The sequence below is a fragment of the Fusarium mangiferae genome, assembly GCF_900044065.1.
Source record: "Fusarium mangiferae strain MRC7560 genome assembly, contig: FMAN_scaffold002, whole genome shotgun sequence".
NCBI lineage: Eukaryota > Fungi > Ascomycota > Sordariomycetes > Hypocreales > Nectriaceae > Fusarium > Fusarium mangiferae.
Genome location: NW_024573922.1, coordinates 56,262 through 75,770, shown reverse-complemented (window position 1 = coordinate 75,770; position 19,509 = coordinate 56,262). Strand labels below are relative to the sequence as shown.

The window sequence follows — 19,509 nt, the reverse complement described above, 5'->3', positions numbered from 1 at the left end:
TCTGAGTGAGGTCGGGATTAAGCAATACTTATAAAAGTCACGCCATCTGATCTAGGTATGTCACATCACCCCAAAGAGGAAGTTAAACCGTTGGCGGAAATAATTCCTGGCGATATGGGTACCGTTCTGCTGGGAAGGCAGTCTAGATGTATCTGACACAATTATAAGTGCGATGACGTGCTTGGCATCCGCTGTCGTCGCTGAAGATAGTACCAATCCGTGCCTTAGTAAGCCAGGGTATAGATTATAAAGTTCCACGGAATTTCATGTTCTGATCCGTGGGCTCCGTCTTTCTCAATCATAATTATTCCCGCGGCGACATTTTAATTTTTAATTGGCGAGCATAAAAAACCGCGCAATGTCAACATTATCGGAAAATAACAAGGACGATCCTGTTAAAATAGGCGGCGACGTAACAGGCGATTCTAGCGACAATACAGCCGACAATGTGGTTTTGGTTAGTAGTATAGAATATACCTCAAATAGACCGGCAAGCAGAGCTGACGCAGAAGATGTAGGAAAAATTGGGATACAAACCTGTACGAGACAGAGCATGGCTTCCGTTGAATAATCAAGAGCTGACAGACGACAGGTCCTAGAACGTAGCTTCAATCAATTCCACAATTTTGCTACTACCTTCGGTCAGTCATTTTACGAACGAACAGATTGAGACAAAACCCCTAACGCTATGTAGCCGCTCTTTACTTCATCGGTGGCGTGCGCGTTACATTTTCGACTGGTATCGCAGCTGGTGGAAATCTGGCATACTGGTGAATCCTGAGCGTCTGCTTACCTACTTACTTCGCTGATCGCTTCAAAGGACGAGTTACATCATTACGTGTGTCTTCACATTCATAACCGCCGCGGTAATCGCCGAGATCTGCTCTTCCCTACCTCTAGCTGGTTCCATCTATCTCTGGGCTGCTGAAGCCGGCGGTCCCCGTTGGGGTCGATTGTTTGGTTTTGTCGTTGCTTGGTGGTCTACCACTGCTTGGACAACCTTTTGCGCCAGTGAGTACAACCTCCGTATGGATCGATAAGTTCTAATCTCTGCGGTATGAAGGCAACACGCAAGCTGCTGTAAACTACCTGCTTTCGGTATGTATTTTCCCGTAAAAGAAAAACGGTTCAATTGATGTGATATCCTTAGGAAATCGTCGTGTTCGGCACAGACTTTCCCTCCGACTCATCAAGCGTCAAGTTCCGAGCTGTGCAATGGATCCTGACAGAAATATTGCTCGCCCTAGCCTGCATCTGGAATTTGCTCCCTCGTAAGACTCCCAACACCAACATGTATCTATACCTCTTGTCTAATATCAGCAGCTCGATACTTCAAGTGGATCTTTTCCGCATCTAGCAGTGTTGTCATTCTTGATTTTGTCCTGAATCTGATTTGGCTCCCTATCGCCACCAGCAAAACTCTTGGCTTTCGATCAACACACGATGCTTTCATGACGACTTATAACGGTACTGGGGCCCCGCCGGGTTGGAATTGGTGTCTTTCCTATCTCGCTACTGCTGGTATCTTGATTGGCTTTGATGCCTCTGGCCATGTAGCTGAAGAGACCAAGAATGCCTCGGTTGCAGCAGCTAGAGGTATTTTCTGGAGCACGGTTGTCAGTGGTCTCGGCGGCTTTGCAGTCGTCATTCTCTTCTTGTTCTGCGTGGTAAGTTTCGTGTCGTCAAAACTGCATGAACCATTCAATAACACCATGGCAGCCCGATGCTCAAACTCTCTTCTCTTATGGTGGTCCTCAACCTTTTGTATCAGTGTATGCCGCGATCCTCGGTCAAGGAGGCCATGTCGTGATGAACGTTGTGTGTATACTGGCGCTCTGGTTTGTAAGTTTCTCGATGGCAGCCATTTCAGTACGGTGAAGCTTACTGTTGAAAAGAACACCGCAATCGCTGTGCTTGCAGCTTCTCGTCTGGTCTTTGCCGTTGCAAGAGACGGAGTTCTGCCCTGGTCTGGCTGGGTTTCCAAGGTAGTAGCTGGCCAGCCTCGCAACGCTGTCTACGTCGTCTGGGGAGTCGCCTCAATCATCACCTGCACCATCCTCCCATCAGCTGTGGCTTTCACCTCTCTGGTATCTGCCGCCGGCGTACCTTCTGCAGCTGCATACGGTCTCATCTGCCTTGGTCGCCTCTTTCTGACTCCAAAGAACTTCCCCAAGCCAGCATGGAGTTTGGGACGGCTCAGCAAGCCGTTTCAGTTTATTGCCGTCTTTTGGAATGGTTGGGTAGTTGCTGTCTTGTACTCGCCGTACATCTTCCCTGTCACAGCTGAGTCTCTGAACTATGCCCCTATTATAATGGCGGGCACCACAATCCTGGCCTTATTAACATGGTGGTTTACTCCGGCAGATAAGTGGCTACCGAGTCAGCGGATACAGCAAACTTTGGATGCTGATGCTAGTCCTGCACACGAAACTAGCCGTAGCTAATCGGCAGTTGACTGTCTACTTGGAGGGATATGAGGGCTTAAAATTCCCATGGGTACCCAGGCCTTTTATCCAATTAGGTCTAATGATCAAGGTTTAAGGTTTATATTAGCTAGTCAGAAAATTCAGTCGGCAAATTCGACTCGGGGTTCAAAGCCACCAACACATTTTTCGGCTACATTAAACTACAATCCCCTTTCCAAGGCTTAAATTCGCATTCTGAGTTAAGCTTTATTCAATTTCGATTAATATTGTAGTTATGGCATGTTAGTATACTATACATTGAATGGCCTGAATTTAGACTTACTGCTACAAAGGATGCAGGCAAATATGATAAAGTTGAGGTTGTAATAAACACAGCAAATTATTTAAACGAAACATGCTGTCATTTTGAGCTTTGGTGTATAACTGCTCCAGGAATGATAAACTGTTTGCAAGAAGCTGTCTGTTCTTCTCAGCCAGTCGCCGTAGGAACTCTGCCACTCTAACATAGGCACGACAATTTAGCTGATGATTCTGAAATGCTGTTAATGCCAATATGGCAGGTTTTTTGTCATGCCCAGTCGAATCAGGATACCAGTTGCGACAGAGGGAGGATAAACCTTCTAGCAGGTCGTTCGAACTTCCCAGGATGACTTGTATACCACTACGGGCGATGGTCATCACTGCACTTGCTTTCTTTTGGGTGCCGTTTCTCCAAGGAACGAAAGATATCCACACTGGCTCGGATGCTGGCAAGTTTCTTGAATTCTTATCCAGATGGGCTCCGTCAGCATCATTATTATCTGGACTTGTTTATGCTTGGCATATATCCGATACCATCACTGGTAGGTTATCTGAGAGAACATTGCTTGTTGCGGTTTAATTTGCGTGTAATGAATATATCTTGGAGTTAAATCTAGTATCCGATCTCATTCCTATCCGAGCGAAGTCACTACAAGCACTGAGAATACCACTGGTTCTGCTCCTTGCAAGTATACGGCGAAGCACAAACGGTAGGTCCAGTCCACGAAGCGCCACCACACTGCCCATATCTCGGCACAGTAGCTCCGCCAGTAACAGTCGGCTTGGAAGTCGTCGAAAGAGTAGTACTCGGCTTAGACGTGGCTGTAGCGGTGGCCGTAGGCTTCGTGGTCACAGCTTCCCCATTAGCGGCATTAACAGCAGCAGCATGCTGGTATACCAATGGCTGAGCCTCATCGTCCTCAAGATAAATAGTGTTTCCGTCATCGTGATTCTTTCCGTAGGAGAATTTGCTGGTGCCGAATTGCCAGTACATGTCGCTGACCTGGAGATCCAGAGAAGCCTTTTGCCATTTGCTCAGGGTTTCGATGCGAGTGGACTTGTCGGTCCAGCCGTATTCCTCGTGAAGAACGGGCTTCTTGGCTGTTGCACCAGCAGCGGCGTGGTCCTTGATCCATTGGACGACCCAGTCGGTTGTCTTGCTCCAGTACTGAGGGTATGAGTGGAAGGTGTTGAAGTCGATGTTGGGAAGCTTAATTTCAGCGTCAAAGTCTGTACCGTCGGCGCCGTTGTAAGTCCAGTCGTCTGACTGTCTGTTGAAGCCACCTTCACTTCCGGTGGTGACGAGATGGTTTGCGTCGAGAGACTTGATGTATGTGCTCATCTCGCTGACCCAGGAAGTGATGGTAGCGGGGGTGCAGTCTGGTCCACGGGGGAGATTTCGAGTTCCATCAGCGCCGCAGCGGGGTTCATTGGCAATTTCCCATGCAAAGACAGCGGGAGAGTCCTTGTATCTGGTTACAACGGCGGAGATATAGTTCTTGAAAGCCTTCTTCATAGCAGGGAGACGATAGAACTGCATAATTAGTAAGACACTTTCTCAGTCCAACGCGCTGGGAAACTCACATCATCGTGGTAACGGCCACCCAGGTTGACGGTATACACGTCCATGCCACCGTAGTCAGCCCAGTTGTTAGTCAAAGCCAAGATTAGCTTCATGTTGGTGTCCTCAGCAGCCTTAATGACAACATCAAGCTTGCTCAGATCAATCTTGACGCTTCCGTCCTTCTCAAAGAACTGCATGACGGTGTTTTCAGCGCCAGTGCCGTACTGAGGCAAACCACCAGAGACATAGGTCCTGTTGTTGTCGTGGAAGGCCCATGTGCGCATGACTTTGAGACCGGCGTCTTTTGCAAGCTGAAGGCCCAGCTTGACATCGGAGTAGTGATCGGTTCCCCACTAACATGGTCAGTATGCTTGATCCACATCAATTGCCAGATAACTTACGACGTTGAAAGGGAGATAGTAGGCATTGCTACAAGCGAAGAAAAAGTCCTTTCCGTCAAGTTGGAACTTTGTCCCATCAGTGGTAACAAATCCAGCTGGTACAGCCAGCGCCGGAACGCTGGCAAAAGCGGCCGCGACAATTGAAGCAAACTTCATCTTGAGATCTGGAGAATGATTGAACTTGATCAATTCTGCTGATCTTGATAACAGCGATTAACAACATGTTTTATAGTTGTCACATTCGGCATGCAAATTACACGTGCCATTCCCCTCATCCCCATGGGGCGATAAATGCAGCATACCGGAGCTCAACACCCCGTGATATCCGGATTCGGAACGGGAGTCGACGATCGCCCAGATACGGGTCGGAAAGCCGCCATAATTGAGCCGTTATACTTTTGGAAAGACAGATAGTTGGCTTTTTAATTCCTGGAAGGCTTTGTCACGCCATGATTGGCAGTGGCCATTTGGTCTGTGCCGCTGGGTGACAAACTCTAGACACCGATCTTGCATGATCAGAAGAGATTCACATATACCCCCAATATAGTCCACCAGTTGGAGCGATGCAACCATACTGCATGCTGAACCTGCACGAGCAAGGACAATGCATTAACCCTATTCTAGAGGTTTTTCTACCTCCGTGATACCGAATGTTATATAGTCGTGGCCAAAGAAGCTAATATCACTCACATATGATATCATCGTGGCTTTTCCTCTCAGCACTGAGCCCCCATAGGATGTTCTTCAAACCCGAGGATATCTTTGCTCTACGCGTATTCGCGTGTAGTGCCTATTCAAGAAGGCAGGTGAACTATGTACTAACGACGGCATATATGTGCAACGTGTTGTCTAATACGCGCTTCTCCATCTGAACGTCACTGATTCCAAGGGATTGAAATCGCCTTGCCCTTCATATCCTTCAAAGCCCATCCAAGGCCGATAGAAAGTAACACCATCCTCATCCGTACTCTCCTCCGTGTAGAAGTTCTGGAAAACGCCAGTATCCGCTTGACAATCCCAAGCATCATTGTCCCTCGGAGGAATGGTATAGTGTCTACAGTGGCCAGCAGGAATTGAGCAAGAGAGCTCGCCGCCAGTTTTGAGGTCGCATTTAATAGGCGCGCCGTAGTATGTATCTGACGCCGAACAATCGATGAACCAGCCTGGGTTAGGTACTGTGCCTGAACCCCAGCGAATGCAGATGAGTGGGAAATTGGGGTTGAATGGGTCGGCGCGACGGAGATAGCCTGTGTCTTGTTCGAGGATGAGGGCGGCGGGTTCCCAGGCTGGATTGGAGGAGAATTGGAGATAGTAAAAGTTTTCCTTCTGACCCATCACTATACCATCTGCTGGGCCGCCTTCGGCAATGATGTTGAAAGTTGTGACTGCGGGCTCTTCCGAGGTCGTGGTTGTAGGTACAAGCGTTGTAGTCTCAGTCGTGTCGAGTGATGTAATGATGGTCGTAGTGTCAGATCCAGTTGATGTCAATGCGAGCGAAGCATCAGTGGTAGAAGTCTCGATGGTCTCTGGTACAGTTGTACTGGCTGTCTCTGTAGAAGTGACTCCAGGCACAGTCGCCTGAGTTGACGTTACCACGAGCGCATCAGTGGATTGAGAAGCTACAGAGGCTTATTAGATGGTTACGTTGACCCATGCGCTTAAATAACTCACAAAAACTGGGTTTGCAAGGGCCTGCTATGGCCGCCGGGAGCCCAAAGGCCAGTTGAAGAATTGAGGTGAGACGCATAACGAGAGACTTGCCAAAAGGGTTTTGGCTTGACAGCGTTGAAAAAAAAAAAAAAAAAAAGGGAAGGAAAAAGAGAGTATTAGAAATGTCCGGGTGGCGGCTGTCAAAAAGTACGGGTTCAAAGGAGACCCTGGCAGTTAGCCCACATCAAAAATCGATAGTTTCGAAGCTATCGACAATGCCAAGATGTTCTAGAGCTGTTATTTGCTGGAACCCCTTGGTCACAGACAGGGGCAGGTAAGCCACCAATTTAAATCTTGCGGAAATAGCGGTTTTAGCAATAGAGTAACTTTTAGAGCATGGGAAGGAAGTGAATTAAGTGTAGATTATACTTTGCAATGACTTTAATAGTAGGTAATAGGCGCTACTCCGTAAATAACGGGCCCAGCCCATGAGGAATCCAGGGCGCCGAAATAAAATGGCCACCTCGCAGTCTATTGATATAGTCCTAATTTTTGCTTTAAAACATCATCCAATCATCGGTGAGATGGCCGAGTTGGTTATGGCGCCAGGTTAAGGTTAGCCTTAACACCAATTTCCTGGTGGAGCAATCCTCCTGGGTTCGAGTCCCAGTCTCATCAGATTCTCTTTTTGCGATTTTACCTACTAAATTTAGCCGATAAAAGGGTAGCATAAACGTATCTTTCTTTTTTTGCTTTTCTTAATCACCATAATTAGGCCATTTATGAGACTGTGTAAGCCAGAAATAGCTTAACACTAAGCTAATATTATTAAGGCTATGAGATGAGATTGTCTATTGTCTATTGTGAATAACATCCATGTACGGTCTTGACAAGCTATGCAGTTGAAGCTGCCCCAGCCATCTTCTTCGCCTTGACGTTCTTCCACTCAAATCCAAATGAGGTAATCAGAGCAAAACATCCCATGCCCAAGCCAAGATACCAGATAGACCGCATCGAATCGTTGTACGCATTCAACACCAAGTCGACCTTGTCAGAAGGCACGAGCTTCCAAAGATTCGTTGCGCCACTGTTTGCAAGCGTATTGATGTCAACTCCAGGAACGTACTTTGCAATTTTGCTCTCAAGCTGTCCTTCAAGTAATGTTTGCGAGACGGTGACAAAGACTGTTCCACCAAGGAAGGTCAAGAAGTTCAAGATTGAAAGGCCAATCGGGCTGTCGCTTTCTGAGAGAACGGTTTGAACGGCAATGGCGGGTTGTTGTAGCGTCAAGCCCATGCCTGCTCCTGTGATGATCTGCAATGGTCAGTAAGCAACGCTTGACATCATATGGACTGAACATACCTGATAGCCGATCCATTTGGCCTTGGATACATCTGCCGTCCAGGTACTTATTAATGCCGCTCCAACAATAAACACAGCAGCTCCAGCAATAGCAAACGGTGTATAGTATCCAATCTTGCTAACCAAAACACCACCGAGAATTACACAGAACACATTGCTCAGTAGGAGCGGTATCAGAGCTATACCTGAATCTTGAGGCGACTTGCCTTTGACCACCTGGAACCAGACAGGAAGGTAAAACGCGTAAATGACTAGTATAGAACCAATAGCCAGGGTATTTAGGTAGGCAAAGAAGGTTGTACGCTGGAAGAGAATTCGTGGGGGCACTGTTGCTTTCTCTCTCCTCCAAGCTTGGTAGCCTGCGAAGATGAGGAACATGACGCCAAAGACGACAAAGAGAGCGATGACGCGTCCGCTGGTCCACTGTTGGTTCTCTTTGCCAAACTCGAGTGCGAAGAGAAGACTAACGACCGATCCAGCAATCATGAGGAAACCCAATGGATCAAGATCAAAGAATCTTTGACGCCATGACTTGGGTGGCTCGCTGGGTGGTGGTCTATTCGGCGCCAGAATGCACAAGAGAATAAGTGAAAGTCCACCGATGGGGACATTGATCCAAAAGCACCACCGCCATGTAACAGAGGTAAGATAGCCCCCAAGAATCGGTCCCAAGATCGACGAGATTCCAAAAGCAGATCCAAGAGAGCCAAGATACTTCGGTCTCTCCTCCAAAGGAAACAGCAGCGTGATGTAGATGAACGCGCCGGAGCCAATCCCCGCGCCTCCAATGCCAGTGATAGCTCGTCCAACGATCAAAGCGTTGGAGTTTGGTGCAGCAGCACAAACAATAGACCCGATCTCGAATATGGCGGTTAAGGTGAACAGAACCCATTTGGTGGAGTAGTATTTGAAGACGAGGCCGAAGGACAGCTGGAAGACGCAGAGAGGGAGGAGGAAGGCTGATTCGTACCAGGCGATGTCGCCGAAGCTGTCGAACTCGGCGGAGATGGATGGGATTGCTGTGCCGATGATTGTACGGTCCTGGATGGTCAGTAAGATGGAAGGGATGTATGAGGGTTTGCTTACCAGTGCGACGAGGAAGAATACGAGGAACAGAGCTAGCATTGTTGGTAGGACGACTTTCTTTGGTGGATATGTCTTTTCGTTGGCTGTGTCGGAGGACATATTTTCCATGTCAACACTCGGCCTATTTGGTGGCATATTATCTTCGGCTTCCTTTTCGTCCATTGTGGATGTAGAGAGACCAATAATCCTTAGATCTTTGTTTGGCTAGTTATGAGGAGAATTTGCTATGCTTGCAAGAGTAATTGTCAAAAAAGATTGATTGAGTCGAGTTTGAGATGATTGAATCGAGAAATAGAACAAAGGAGTTTCTGCGAAGTCTTAAATAGAGGAAGAATTCTTTTGTGACATTTCCAGTCAATCACATATCTTCCTCCTGCATCGTCAAGCATCATGTCAATCAACCAATCAAACATCACCATCAAAATCTCGGTCTCGGTACCGAGTCCGAGCTAACAAATCTCACCACCAAAAACTTCGTGGGGTCGCCCGAGCTTTTAATTGCACAACGTCATAGATCTCAACGCGACCGATCACCAACCGTCAATACCACCATAAAGATCACACTGCACATCTCCCAAAATGAGGTCTCAAGCATGTGAACCATGTGCAAAACGAAAAGTCAAATGCGACAGGGCAGAACCGCCGTGTTCTAATTGTAAGCGTCGCAAGCATGATATTTGCACCTACCCTGAAGTCTCTCCTTTTGAGCGGATTAGAAAACTGGAGGAGGCGGTGAGAGCGCTGGGTGGTGATCCGTTATCTGATACGCCTGGAAAGTATAGGGGACATAGTGTGAATGCCAGTCCTGCGGCAGTGAGTAATGCTGAGACACCGATTATCGTGCAGGAGGAAGGAAAGTCCGTTTATCATGAGTCGTGAGTCGAACCAGAGGCACAAGGTGTATATATTCCGTGACTGACCTCGAGACTCCCAGAGAAGGATGGCATACCTGGATCGATGTTTCACGTCTTTACAAAGGCTCTAAAACAAAGTTCAGCGCCTCTGATCCTCGAGGTTCAGCCTTATCACCCGCAAAACACCTCCCCCACGCCTTTCACGGCTCACCATGGCGGGACAACACCATCCTCTCAGACAAGCTCGACTTTTGCCCGATACCGCAAACAGAATCCCTCAAACTATGGGATTTCTTCATGGAGCGAGTCGAACCTATTATCAAGATCAGCTTCAGCTGGACTCTCACTCATCTCAGAGCCGCGTTGTCTGATGCTGAGAAGTGGAGGAGCCTTGACAACGGCGACCATGTGCTGATATTGTCAACTTGTTTATTTGGCGCTACGAGTTTGACGAATCAAGAATGCTTAGATCTATTCGGTCGCACGAAAGCGTCTTTGACGAATGAATGTCGCGTTCAATGTGACATGGCATTCTCAAGAATAAGTCTACTGGCCATTGATAGCATCTCAACATTGAAAGCCATGTGCTTATATATCGTGAGTAACGTTACCAGAGCCCGTTTTCCAGAGACTAAGAAACCACCAGAAAGCAAATGTCGACGTGCTCACGTCCCGCAGCATGTGGACTTTGATGGGTCTCATCTCCCGAAGCGCAGAACAACTCGGCATGCACCGCGACGGCGCAGTACTAGGTCTTTCGCCCATCGAGACAGAAGAACGTCGTCGACTCTGGTGGCAACTCCAACACCTCGATCTGATTCTTTCGCTGAAGAATAATGTGACTCCATTATCCTATGGGGCAGGTTCGGATGTCAGACTTCCTCTAAACATCGAAGACGAGGATCTCGATCCAAGTTCGACAGTACCGCCCAAAGAGCGAATTGGTCTCACGAGTTTCTCGTACACGCTATTTGTGTACTGGAAAATGGATAGGCAGCGCCGTTTTCGAATGACGCAGGCGAGCCAGGCTACACCGGGTGATACGTCTCTCTTAGGCTGTTTGGCCGACTCTGTGATCGATGACCTCGAGGCTGGGCTCAACGAGAACTTTCTGCAGTATTGTGATCCCATCAACCCGATGCACACGATATTGCAAATTAGTGCGCGGGCTATTGTTAACGTCTTACGGCTGAGAAAACTGCATGACGCTCGTATGCGATCTCAGAATAGTGATGATGCGTGCCATGTTGAGCATTTCAATGCTTGCATGCAGGGAATGCAGTATATCGTCGTTTCTCATTCAAATCTTCAGCTGAAGCCATTTTTTTGGCTTGTAGAGAGTTCATTTCTGTGGTACGCTTGTAAGTGACAGTGCAACTACCGGCTAACGTTTAACGGCTAACATGAGCAGTTATTGGAATCTTGGTCGACATGTCGAACCTGAAAGATATCACGCTTATCAGATCAGCCTGGACGCTACTCTCGCAGCTCTACGCCGTAGCAGATCATATATCAGATTTTGAAGACGACAGGAGAAAATCTCATGCTGCAAAATCAGTAATTGCGACGTGGTATGAGTGCAGCCAGAAACCAGGTCTGACTGACATGCAGAAGCCAGGGTTTGTTTCCAAGCTTGAGAAGGACTTGGCTGAGCTGGAAAGAAAGGCAACTGCAGATAATGAAGGCCAATTCGGTGATGTACAGGAGGTCTGGAAAAATGGGCCTGTAGAGGCTGAACTGCAGCCATTTGGATTCGAGTTTGCGGATATAGACTGGGCGTTTTGGGATAATATCAATTAGATCCCGCTTGCTGCGTATTCATGCCACTTAAAGTATCTTGTAACGGCGATTGAAGATGCATTCGGAGTAGACAGAAACATGGAGTTACCCCGAAGAGCCCGCATAAACAAATGAATAGGGTCTGGCGAAGGATTTGATGTATGTTAATCGTTTAGATTGCAGTATGATGTCTAAGTGGGGAGCTTGCTGTCGTACTCGCAGGTGAGACATGTTAGAGAGCTTGCATCACCGAATGTAAAGTGAGAAAAGGACGAACCCAAGAAGCGAGTGTTCACTTGCTCCTGAGTTCCAACTAGCCACGTTTCTTCTGTAGACCCCATAGAGTTTGACCTCGAAATTATGCATAACCTAACGCCACGACATATCTTATCGTAAACCTTGGTTGCAGAGAGGCTGATCCCCACTGTACGATGACAACTCGAAACCCTTTAAGGTTCAGTCTCGTAGTCAAGCCACCAATTGCGTCAAAGACCTGTTCCCCTCATAAACCAAGACTGCCGAACCGCATACCCAGAATATCCTCCGTCCAAGTCATAAATAAAATCCCGAGTTCAAATAATTAACCGCATCGAGAAGAAGAATATTCGGCAAGATAACCACGAACGGTTCAGTCATACTCTATACAGGGGACTTGTGCTGGGGACTTGCGCGTCATTCCGCGTGAAAGCTGGCACCATCCATAATTCAATAGGTAGGTCCCTCAAATCCTGGCTTTCTTGATAATACTTTCCCAGCCACCGCTCCTTTAGCAACTTACTTGCCGCTTTATGTTGCCGGCGACGTTCTTTCTCACGTATCCGTTTTGCCTTCTCTTCTTGGATTTCGTAACGTCTCTCGACTTTCATTCCTTCTTTGATTGCTCGCCGTACCGCAACTCTGTCAAGCTTGTTTCTTATTTCGATGTCATCAGAGGTCGTTAGACATATTATCGCGCGCCTGATGCGATCGAACATGGCTGACTCTGGAGATGAGGGATAATATTGGATGGTTGTACGGTGGATAGCTCTCGGTTGCTAGCTTTGTTTCGGTCGCTTATCGAGATAGCGTTTTGACTGTAGGAGAAGATGTAAGCTTCAGGTATGCGGTGAAAAGGCATTGAGGATCTTGCATACATATGTCTCTGATCTTGGACGTGAGGAGTTGATCTAATAGGGTATTGAGCTTGAATGTATAGTAGTTGCAGTGGAGGAAATAAATGAAAGGAGGAGATCTCAGAGATGTCCACAGCTAGCAGATGAGAAGGATGTTAGTGATGAAGATGAATTGAGGGACGGAGCGGGGGATTTATATCCTTAAGACTGTCACATTCCGTCCGTTCAGCATCTTAAGCTTTACCGCAAAAGTATAATTCAATGCCTCTAGGCGGTATCCTAAATCATTACAAATTGGCGTTAACCTTTTTAGCAACACGAAAACTAAGAGGGCACAACTTGCTCCAGCGATGAAGCTTGTTCGTGAAGAGGCCGAGCTTGTCCGTCACTGATGGCTTGGAGGCTTCGTCCTTCAAACTCATGTTCAAGCCACTACTTCAACTTGGCTTATATAATGAAGTGCACTTTCGCTCACGGTATCATGGTGGAGTATATTGGTCAATCCCTATACCTACGTGATCTTCCGGGAGAAAAAAGGCGTCTGTGCTAAGTACAGGAAGATGATAGTCCAATCTGATGGTATTGAGCCTGTTGACGTGACTATGCGTTGACGATGTATCAGTTGAGTTTGTTTCAAAGCTGTTAGAGGTCAAGTGCAACAGCAATTATATGAAGTGCTACCGGGTGTAAGTGATCATCGGCTCTTTGGTAGATACAGGGGACATCATCAGTGCAGGGCCGAAATCCGCATAATTCGACCAGGAGTCCCATTGCTCCACGGAGGTTTCCATGGGAATATATCCACGGAACCAATTTGGCTTATGTGTTGAGCATCCAATCAGCTTTGTCAATGCCTCTGGCTTACGGTTTCGCAGCCAATCAGACCAAGAGAATCACAAAGCTCCATTTGTGCAGTGGAACCATTCGTCCTCTAAATTTGTAATCGCCAGCTGTGAAGAGTAGCTGGCTTTTCTTGGAGCCGGTTATATACGTATATAGTGATTTCGAATTAAACGCTGCGATGCAATACAAACGCGCTTGACCTCAGCTCATCCCTACTTGTTCTCACGCCAGTTTCCTTCACAACCATGTCAAAAGAAGCACCGAACTGGCCGATTGATGGCGGTCATCGCGCTTGGCTTTCAACCTTTGGAGCATGGTGGGCTATGTTTATCACCTTCGGCTGGTCAACTCCCTTGGCGTCTTTCAATCATACTACGAACAAAACCTCCTCCCAGACTATTCCACCTCGTCAATCGCATGGATTGCATCAGTCCAACAATGCCTTACATACAGCATGGGTATCGTTCTTGGCAAAGTGTTTGACAATTACGGTCCACGATGGCTTCTTGTCTTTGGAGGGCTTGCCCAGGTGTTTGGCTTGATGATGACGTCTATATCGACGGAGTACTACCAAGTCTTTCTCTCACAGGCTATTTGCAGTGCCCTTGGTGCTAGTGCTGTTATGTACGGCACTGTCGGAGCGCTGGCTACTTGGTGGAAAACGCGCAGAGCTACAGCATACGGCATCGCAATTTCAGGCTCATCTATTGGTGGCGTTATCTTTCCCATCATGGTAAGTCGCCTGTTGCCTCTTGTCGGATTCGGCTGGACCATGCGTGTTATCGCCTTCATCATTCTTCTCGGCGCTATCCTCTCAATGGCGACAATTCGATCGAATAGAGTCCACATCCCGACACCTTTCAATATCCGAACCTATATCACTCCATTGAAGGACGCGAGATTCGTTCTTCTCTGTTTGGCCTTGACCATTTTCGGCTTTGGATTATTTCTCCCGTTTAATTTTATTCCTCTGGAAGGACTGTCAATCGGAATGTCATGGGGCCTATCCATCTACTCAATCGTCACCCTCAACGCAGTTAGCGTTTTTGGCCGTATCCTGCCAGGCTTTCTCGCCGACAAGTTCGGGCGTTTCAACATGATGGTGGTCTGTACAACCATGTCAGCTATCCTTACTCTGGCAGTTTGGCTTCCTGGCAAGTCCAGCCCAGCACTACTCTGTTACTCGGCGTTCTTTGGCTTCTTTTCTGGCTGTTACATCTCGTTGACTCCAGCTCTCGTGGTCGAGGTTTCGCCGCCTTCAGATATTGGACACCGCACTGGGATACTCTATTTCTGTATCTCCATAGGAGTTCTTGCTGGTAGTCCCATTGCTGGTGCACTTGTTGAGGCTGAAGATGGCGAGTACACTTACCTGAAAGTCTTCTCTGGTGTTACCATGTGCGCTGGAGCGGTTTTGATGACCATGCTTTCCTTTTATATGAGACACCTTTCAAAGAAGACAGAGATTGAATCACAGAAGCCGGAGGAGTAGATGGTGGCCACAGAAACTTTGGGCAAGCACGTTAGCTCAATTTGTGGTTGTACACATTTGCGCAAATATTAAATTAGATCTTGACACCCTGTATCGTCTAGAAATCTCTTGATGGCTCTAGAATTAAAATTGATCTACTTATACATACAAAAATCATCAAATGGCTGTCTCCCAAAAAGCAAGGACTCCCTAGGAGATTCCAACCGCTTTGCCCTTCATACTGACTCTTTTGTTACCGGCTCTCTACTTGCTTAGAGACTCGATCTCAACACTCCCCAGGCTGTCAGCGCGCACACTTCGCCAATGGCGAATTCCGAGATAAAGAAAGATCACAAGGGTAATATACTCCGCAAGCAGACACATCAAAGCGAACGCGACTGCAGATCCAACTAGGGAATTCCAGATGGTCGTCACGTTGTCGACGGTGAAAGCGCAAAGCAGTCCATACACAGTTCGGAGGACAAGTGTCGGAATGCTTGCCAGAGTGAGCTCTATGAACTACCGCCTGTTAGTATATCCATCGATAGACATTGAGTAGGAAGTGATCGTACAATGTGTCTCTCGGGAGCGATACGATGTTTTTGGGTGTAGAGATGAAGTAACTCGATTGTCATCAAACCAATGACGGCAGCAAGAGTCACATAGCCAGCTTGTGTCAAGTGTCTTGACAGGTGTATGTTAGTACCACTAAAAGCGCCAGCCACACAGAGAAGCACAATGGCGGCGATGAATGCAAAACGAATGATCTTCAATAGGACGAAAGCTCGCTTGTTCTCGTCAAGACTTGACTTCATGCTACAAGATTAGCAAACGGCTTAACGATAAGCAAGGATTTCTCACATCAAGCGGATGAACCCAACCATGGAGATCATCAATGGAATGAGGCCGACATCGAGCAGCACGGTGGTCGCGATGATGAGTCCGATACTAGTAGGGTTGGATTGACGGAGGATAGTCAAAATACCGCCAGCGAGGCGAGCTAAAAGGACCTAGTGTCAGTATGATATTCCCTCTAGACAGCGAGACGAGTCACTTACCCAGAGAGAACGTGACAAGCGGGTATGAGGCAAGACGAAGTCCATGCTTCCAGTTCCTGACAAGAATAAAAACAGCGACGGGCAAGACAAGTGCGTAGAACACGACTTGGGCGATGCCAACAGAAGTATGTGGTTTGATCATATTTGCAAGACGTTGTCAGCTGAAGATGTAGTGTAGTAGAAAACACATTGTTCCATCACAAGAGAAAAGTAGTCTTTCTTTATAGTCGTTTTCGCACGGGCTCCAAGGCATACGGCATTTTCGCATAGCCATCAAGATTCGCGGTATGATACCCAAAAGGTGATAGCGCCGTATCTGCCGGGAATCGGCATCTCGACAAAACTCAGCCGCATCGTGGGCCCCATTTCTCGCGCAATGATCCCCAAGATGGCTTAGCCTTGGGCGTGAACTTCATTGTGAACCCACGATCATTGGCCACCTTTAGCTTCTAGCTTGATCCACTATTGAGGACTCCATTATGACAATCATTCCAGGGCAATTGAACTCAGATGATGCAAATCTCGATAAATCTCGGCAATGCCAAAAGCTGAGGGTTTTCTACTCAACTCAGCTACGAAGAAAATCGGTCGATATGGTTGGAGTGGCTGGGCGGTCTAAAGCATGTCATACGTGCAGACAGAGGAGGATCAGGGTAAGTCGGCCCACCGTCCATGCGAAATTGAATCATACGCCCTACGATTGACAGACCTAGAGCTGACTGATGATCTTCTCAAAGTGTGGCGCTGAGAAGCCGAGTTGTAGTAACTGCCTCAAATCTGGTCGACCCTGCGCAGGCTATCAAAAAACACAGGTCTTTATACCATCGCATTACACAAAGTCTGCTAGTGGCGAAGCGGTAACGTTGCAGGCACCTTTGTCTTTGCAGCGGCGCAAGCATGAGTATATCGAACGACAGCATACAATGACATCGCTGCCGCAACCGATGTCTGCACGCAACACGAATAGAGATCAGTTCTTGGCCACATTTATCGACCGTCAACTCCCATCCTGTATGCTGACGTGCGGTCATCTGAACGACCATCGAAAATGGCTTCTCCGCCTACCAGACATAGCAGTATTGACACCGGCCATGGAATACGCTATCTTAGCGCTCAGTACCGCAGCCTTTGAGAGAGATGGGGCGTTTGAAGGTCAAAGCCTAAAGCTTTACACTAGAGGACTATATGAGCTCCAAAAGGCGATTGATAATCCCAAAACGAGATTGGATGACCAAACTCTTGCAGCTTGCGTCTTGCTAGGCATGTTTGAGTTCTTAGAGTGTCCAGGGCGAACTGTTAGTGCATACATGCGACATTACCAGGGAGCGATGGCGCTACTTCAGCTTCGTGGACCTGAGCAGCATATTGGTGGTCTGGCCCATGATGTATTTCAAGTACTCAGAATGCACACTGTAAGTCAACTCATATCATCGTCATACAGTTTCTGACTTCAAGTAGGCGTTTCAAGGTCTGGCCCAGGGGTATCAGAATGAACTAGCCAAGCCGACATGGATGGACGGACCATGGATCTCAAAATCGAAGACTCTGCATGACCTACTTCTCGATATGTTTCTTCGCGTCCCAGGGCTCCTATTCAGAGCCAGAGCTGTTACAGCTTCACAACCATCTCAAGCTACACCTAACGGCGGCGTAAAAGCTTTAACGGCATTCTTAGGTGTCCATGGGGAACTCAATCAGTGGCTTGATTTATACCAATACACCTACCCGACGACTCACTGGCCAGAGCTGTCAACAGCCAGTAGCTCGACAGACAGTGAGGAGCTGGGAAGACTCTACCCAGTATCATTCCAGTTTCCGTCCTACCATATAGCGGAGACTATGATACTCTACTGGACGATACAGGTCTTGATACATGCTAGCACCTCCTCCCTGTACACTAGATTAAGTTCTAGTGAGAAGGACGTCACAATATTTGAGGTTGATGATCTGTCACCTAAGGACAATAACGGCATTTCCCTTGCCGAAATACAACGTGTACTCGATGCATCAGACGTCATGTCATGGCCAGAAATGTCAGCTCGCTACGTCTGTCAGTCAGTGGAATATTTCTTCCAAAAGGAGTTTCGTAGCATAGGCGCTGGCGTTGTTCTATCACCGTTATTGGTGGTCAAAGCATGCCTCTCGAGATCAGGAGACGACTTCTCCAGAGAAATGACTTGGATCGACGAGACGATCGGGCACATTCAGGGTAATGGCGCTGGGTTAGCGGCTTTCGTTTAACTAGGGATATAATGTAACAAAGTCTTCTGCTATCGCGGTTTCAAGAATCGCTCTCAAGCTCCTCATCTCTAGGCTCCGATTGGCCCATACGATATAAAGGAGCCTTGTTTTCTCCAAGAGACATCTCGCCGTAGAAGTGATCTTCTATACCATAGTTCCCATCCCGCCAATCTTCAAGACTCATATCGCGCCCATGTCCTTTGGTAGCAATGCTAGCATCCCTACAGATAACCCCGTTGTATGAAACATTTCCCGCCATGTGGAGCTTGTCAAGAACAACCCTATGACCTGTTGGAATACTTGGGTGTCGCACTGAAGACAAAGTGCCAGTCGACGTCGGCATAACCAACACAACCGTTAACAATATTTGAACACGCAAATCGGCCCCTCCCTATAGTAACGCTAATTGGGCTTTTGGTGGGAATGACTCGGTGCTGCCTACAAAAGCTCCACTACAACTGAGATGCCCGTTCTCACGAGGCTCGGAGAGCAAGAAAACATCGAATGAATAGTTGTTATTAGCTACCTGCGCATCGAAACCTGATATGTGGTGTCAAAGTAAATTTGGCAATGTTATCCTAAACTTATGCCAGTTTACCTAAGTCTTTGTCATTTTAGGACTAAGGTCCTGAGTATTTTTTCCACCAGACAATCAAACGACGAGTCAAACCGATAGGTCTCGGAGAGTAGTGGATTTGATCAAACGCATGAGAGATAATTTACGTAAAGATGGAGATGCCAAAATCAACGTAGCTCAGGGTGCAGTTCAAAGCAGCAGAAGACTTTCGAGCAAAGTCGTGACTAGACATCGCTACAAGGGTAATTAAATAAGTGAAGTGCCTATTCTATAGAGTTCTGTTCTGAAGAATTGCTGTTATAATTGGTAGAAATATTGCGAGGCCCATGCCAAATCTGTTATGTCCACTGAGAGGGATTTCGCTAGAAGTCCTCTCTAGGATCGGCTGAGGTCAAACTAATTCTCGTTTATATGCAGACAACCTCTCCATGGCTAAATGATCAAGCCAAAGCCGATCAAAATGACAACAAATACAAATTCAATACTGAGCTGACATGAGCACCGTTTAGCGAAGACCTCCTAATGCTATGTTCCTCTCCCTGTAACAAAGTGTGATAAGTGAGTGCTCCAGATCAGCACCCACCACCATTGGGCAAGTTTGGCGGTCTGCTTTGAGCTCGAGATATCGCACATATAAGGACAGAATGTGTTTCTCTTGTGCATTATTATCCATATCTTGAATAATAAGGAAGCGGCGAAAGCCTTGCGATGTAAGATAGGCCGTGAATTGGAGTCGGTCACGCATGCCCCTCTGTAAGAACTGTCGACTCCGGATTCGCCAAGTG

General features: G+C 47.4%; 8 protein-coding genes and 1 non-coding gene across 9 annotated transcripts; 5 read left to right on the top strand and 4 right to left on the bottom strand.

The window, feature by feature from the left end:
- Window positions 1-358: 358 nt before the first annotated feature.
- On the top strand, window positions 359-2,444 carry FMAN_06777 (uncharacterized protein; the record flags this gene model as incomplete). Its single annotated transcript, XM_041826400.1, has 10 exons — window positions 359-457; window positions 519-539; window positions 593-641; window positions 695-770; window positions 821-1,011; window positions 1,064-1,098; window positions 1,151-1,271; window positions 1,324-1,667; window positions 1,720-1,842; window positions 1,896-2,444. 10 exons carry the CDS (start codon window positions 359-361, stop codon window positions 2,442-2,444), a joined length of 1,608 nt encoding a protein of 535 aa, XP_041677466.1.
- A 931-nt stretch (window positions 2,445-3,375) lies between these two features.
- FMAN_06778 (uncharacterized protein) lies at window positions 3,376-4,847 on the bottom strand (the record flags this gene model as incomplete). The annotated part of the gene is made up of 3 exons (XM_041826399.1): window positions 3,376-4,260; window positions 4,311-4,643; window positions 4,692-4,847. The coding sequence occupies 3 exons, from the start codon at window positions 4,845-4,847 to the stop codon at window positions 3,376-3,378; spliced, it is 1,374 nt and encodes a 457-aa protein (XP_041677465.1).
- Window positions 4,848-5,540: 693 nt separating this feature from the next.
- FMAN_06779 (uncharacterized protein) lies at window positions 5,541-6,438 on the bottom strand (the record flags this gene model as incomplete). Its single annotated transcript, XM_041826396.1, has 2 exons — window positions 5,541-6,310; window positions 6,363-6,438. The coding sequence occupies 2 exons, from the start codon at window positions 6,436-6,438 to the stop codon at window positions 5,541-5,543; spliced, it is 846 nt and encodes a 281-aa protein (XP_041677464.1).
- Window positions 6,439-6,919: 481 nt separating this feature from the next.
- Window positions 6,920-7,019, top strand: tRNA. The gene is given in 2 exon segments: window positions 6,920-6,957; window positions 6,976-7,019. It is a non-coding gene; the product is annotated as a tRNA-Leu (tRNA).
- Window positions 7,020-7,235: 216 nt separating this feature from the next.
- Window positions 7,236-8,951, bottom strand: FMAN_06780 (uncharacterized protein; the record flags this gene model as incomplete). Its single annotated transcript, XM_041826395.1, has 3 exons — window positions 7,236-7,655; window positions 7,704-8,744; window positions 8,790-8,951. 3 exons carry the CDS (start codon window positions 8,949-8,951, stop codon window positions 7,236-7,238), a joined length of 1,623 nt encoding a protein of 540 aa, XP_041677463.1.
- A 417-nt stretch (window positions 8,952-9,368) lies between these two features.
- On the top strand, window positions 9,369-11,443 carry FMAN_06781 (uncharacterized protein; the record flags this gene model as incomplete). The annotated part of the gene is made up of 4 exons (XM_041826394.1): window positions 9,369-9,664; window positions 9,724-10,240; window positions 10,290-11,004; window positions 11,055-11,443. The coding sequence occupies 4 exons, from the start codon at window positions 9,369-9,371 to the stop codon at window positions 11,441-11,443; spliced, it is 1,917 nt and encodes a 638-aa protein (XP_041677462.1).
- Window positions 11,444-13,622: 2,179 nt separating this feature from the next.
- Window positions 13,623-14,869, top strand: FMAN_06782 (uncharacterized protein; the record flags this gene model as incomplete). The annotated part of the gene is made up of 2 exons (XM_041826393.1): window positions 13,623-13,716; window positions 13,773-14,869. 2 exons carry the CDS (start codon window positions 13,623-13,625, stop codon window positions 14,867-14,869), a joined length of 1,191 nt encoding a protein of 396 aa, XP_041677461.1.
- Window positions 14,870-15,112: 243 nt separating this feature from the next.
- On the bottom strand, window positions 15,113-16,048 carry FMAN_06783 (uncharacterized protein; the record flags this gene model as incomplete). Its single annotated transcript, XM_041826392.1, has 4 exons — window positions 15,113-15,367; window positions 15,421-15,664; window positions 15,710-15,848; window positions 15,907-16,048. The coding sequence occupies 4 exons, from the start codon at window positions 16,046-16,048 to the stop codon at window positions 15,113-15,115; spliced, it is 780 nt and encodes a 259-aa protein (XP_041677460.1).
- A 480-nt stretch (window positions 16,049-16,528) lies between these two features.
- Window positions 16,529-18,147, top strand: FMAN_16039 (uncharacterized protein; the record flags this gene model as incomplete). Its single annotated transcript, XM_041826391.1, has 4 exons — window positions 16,529-16,559; window positions 16,614-16,642; window positions 16,719-17,318; window positions 17,365-18,147. The coding sequence occupies 4 exons, from the start codon at window positions 16,529-16,531 to the stop codon at window positions 18,145-18,147; spliced, it is 1,443 nt and encodes a 480-aa protein (XP_041677459.1).
- Between the last annotated feature and the right edge of the window lie 1,362 nt (window positions 18,148-19,509).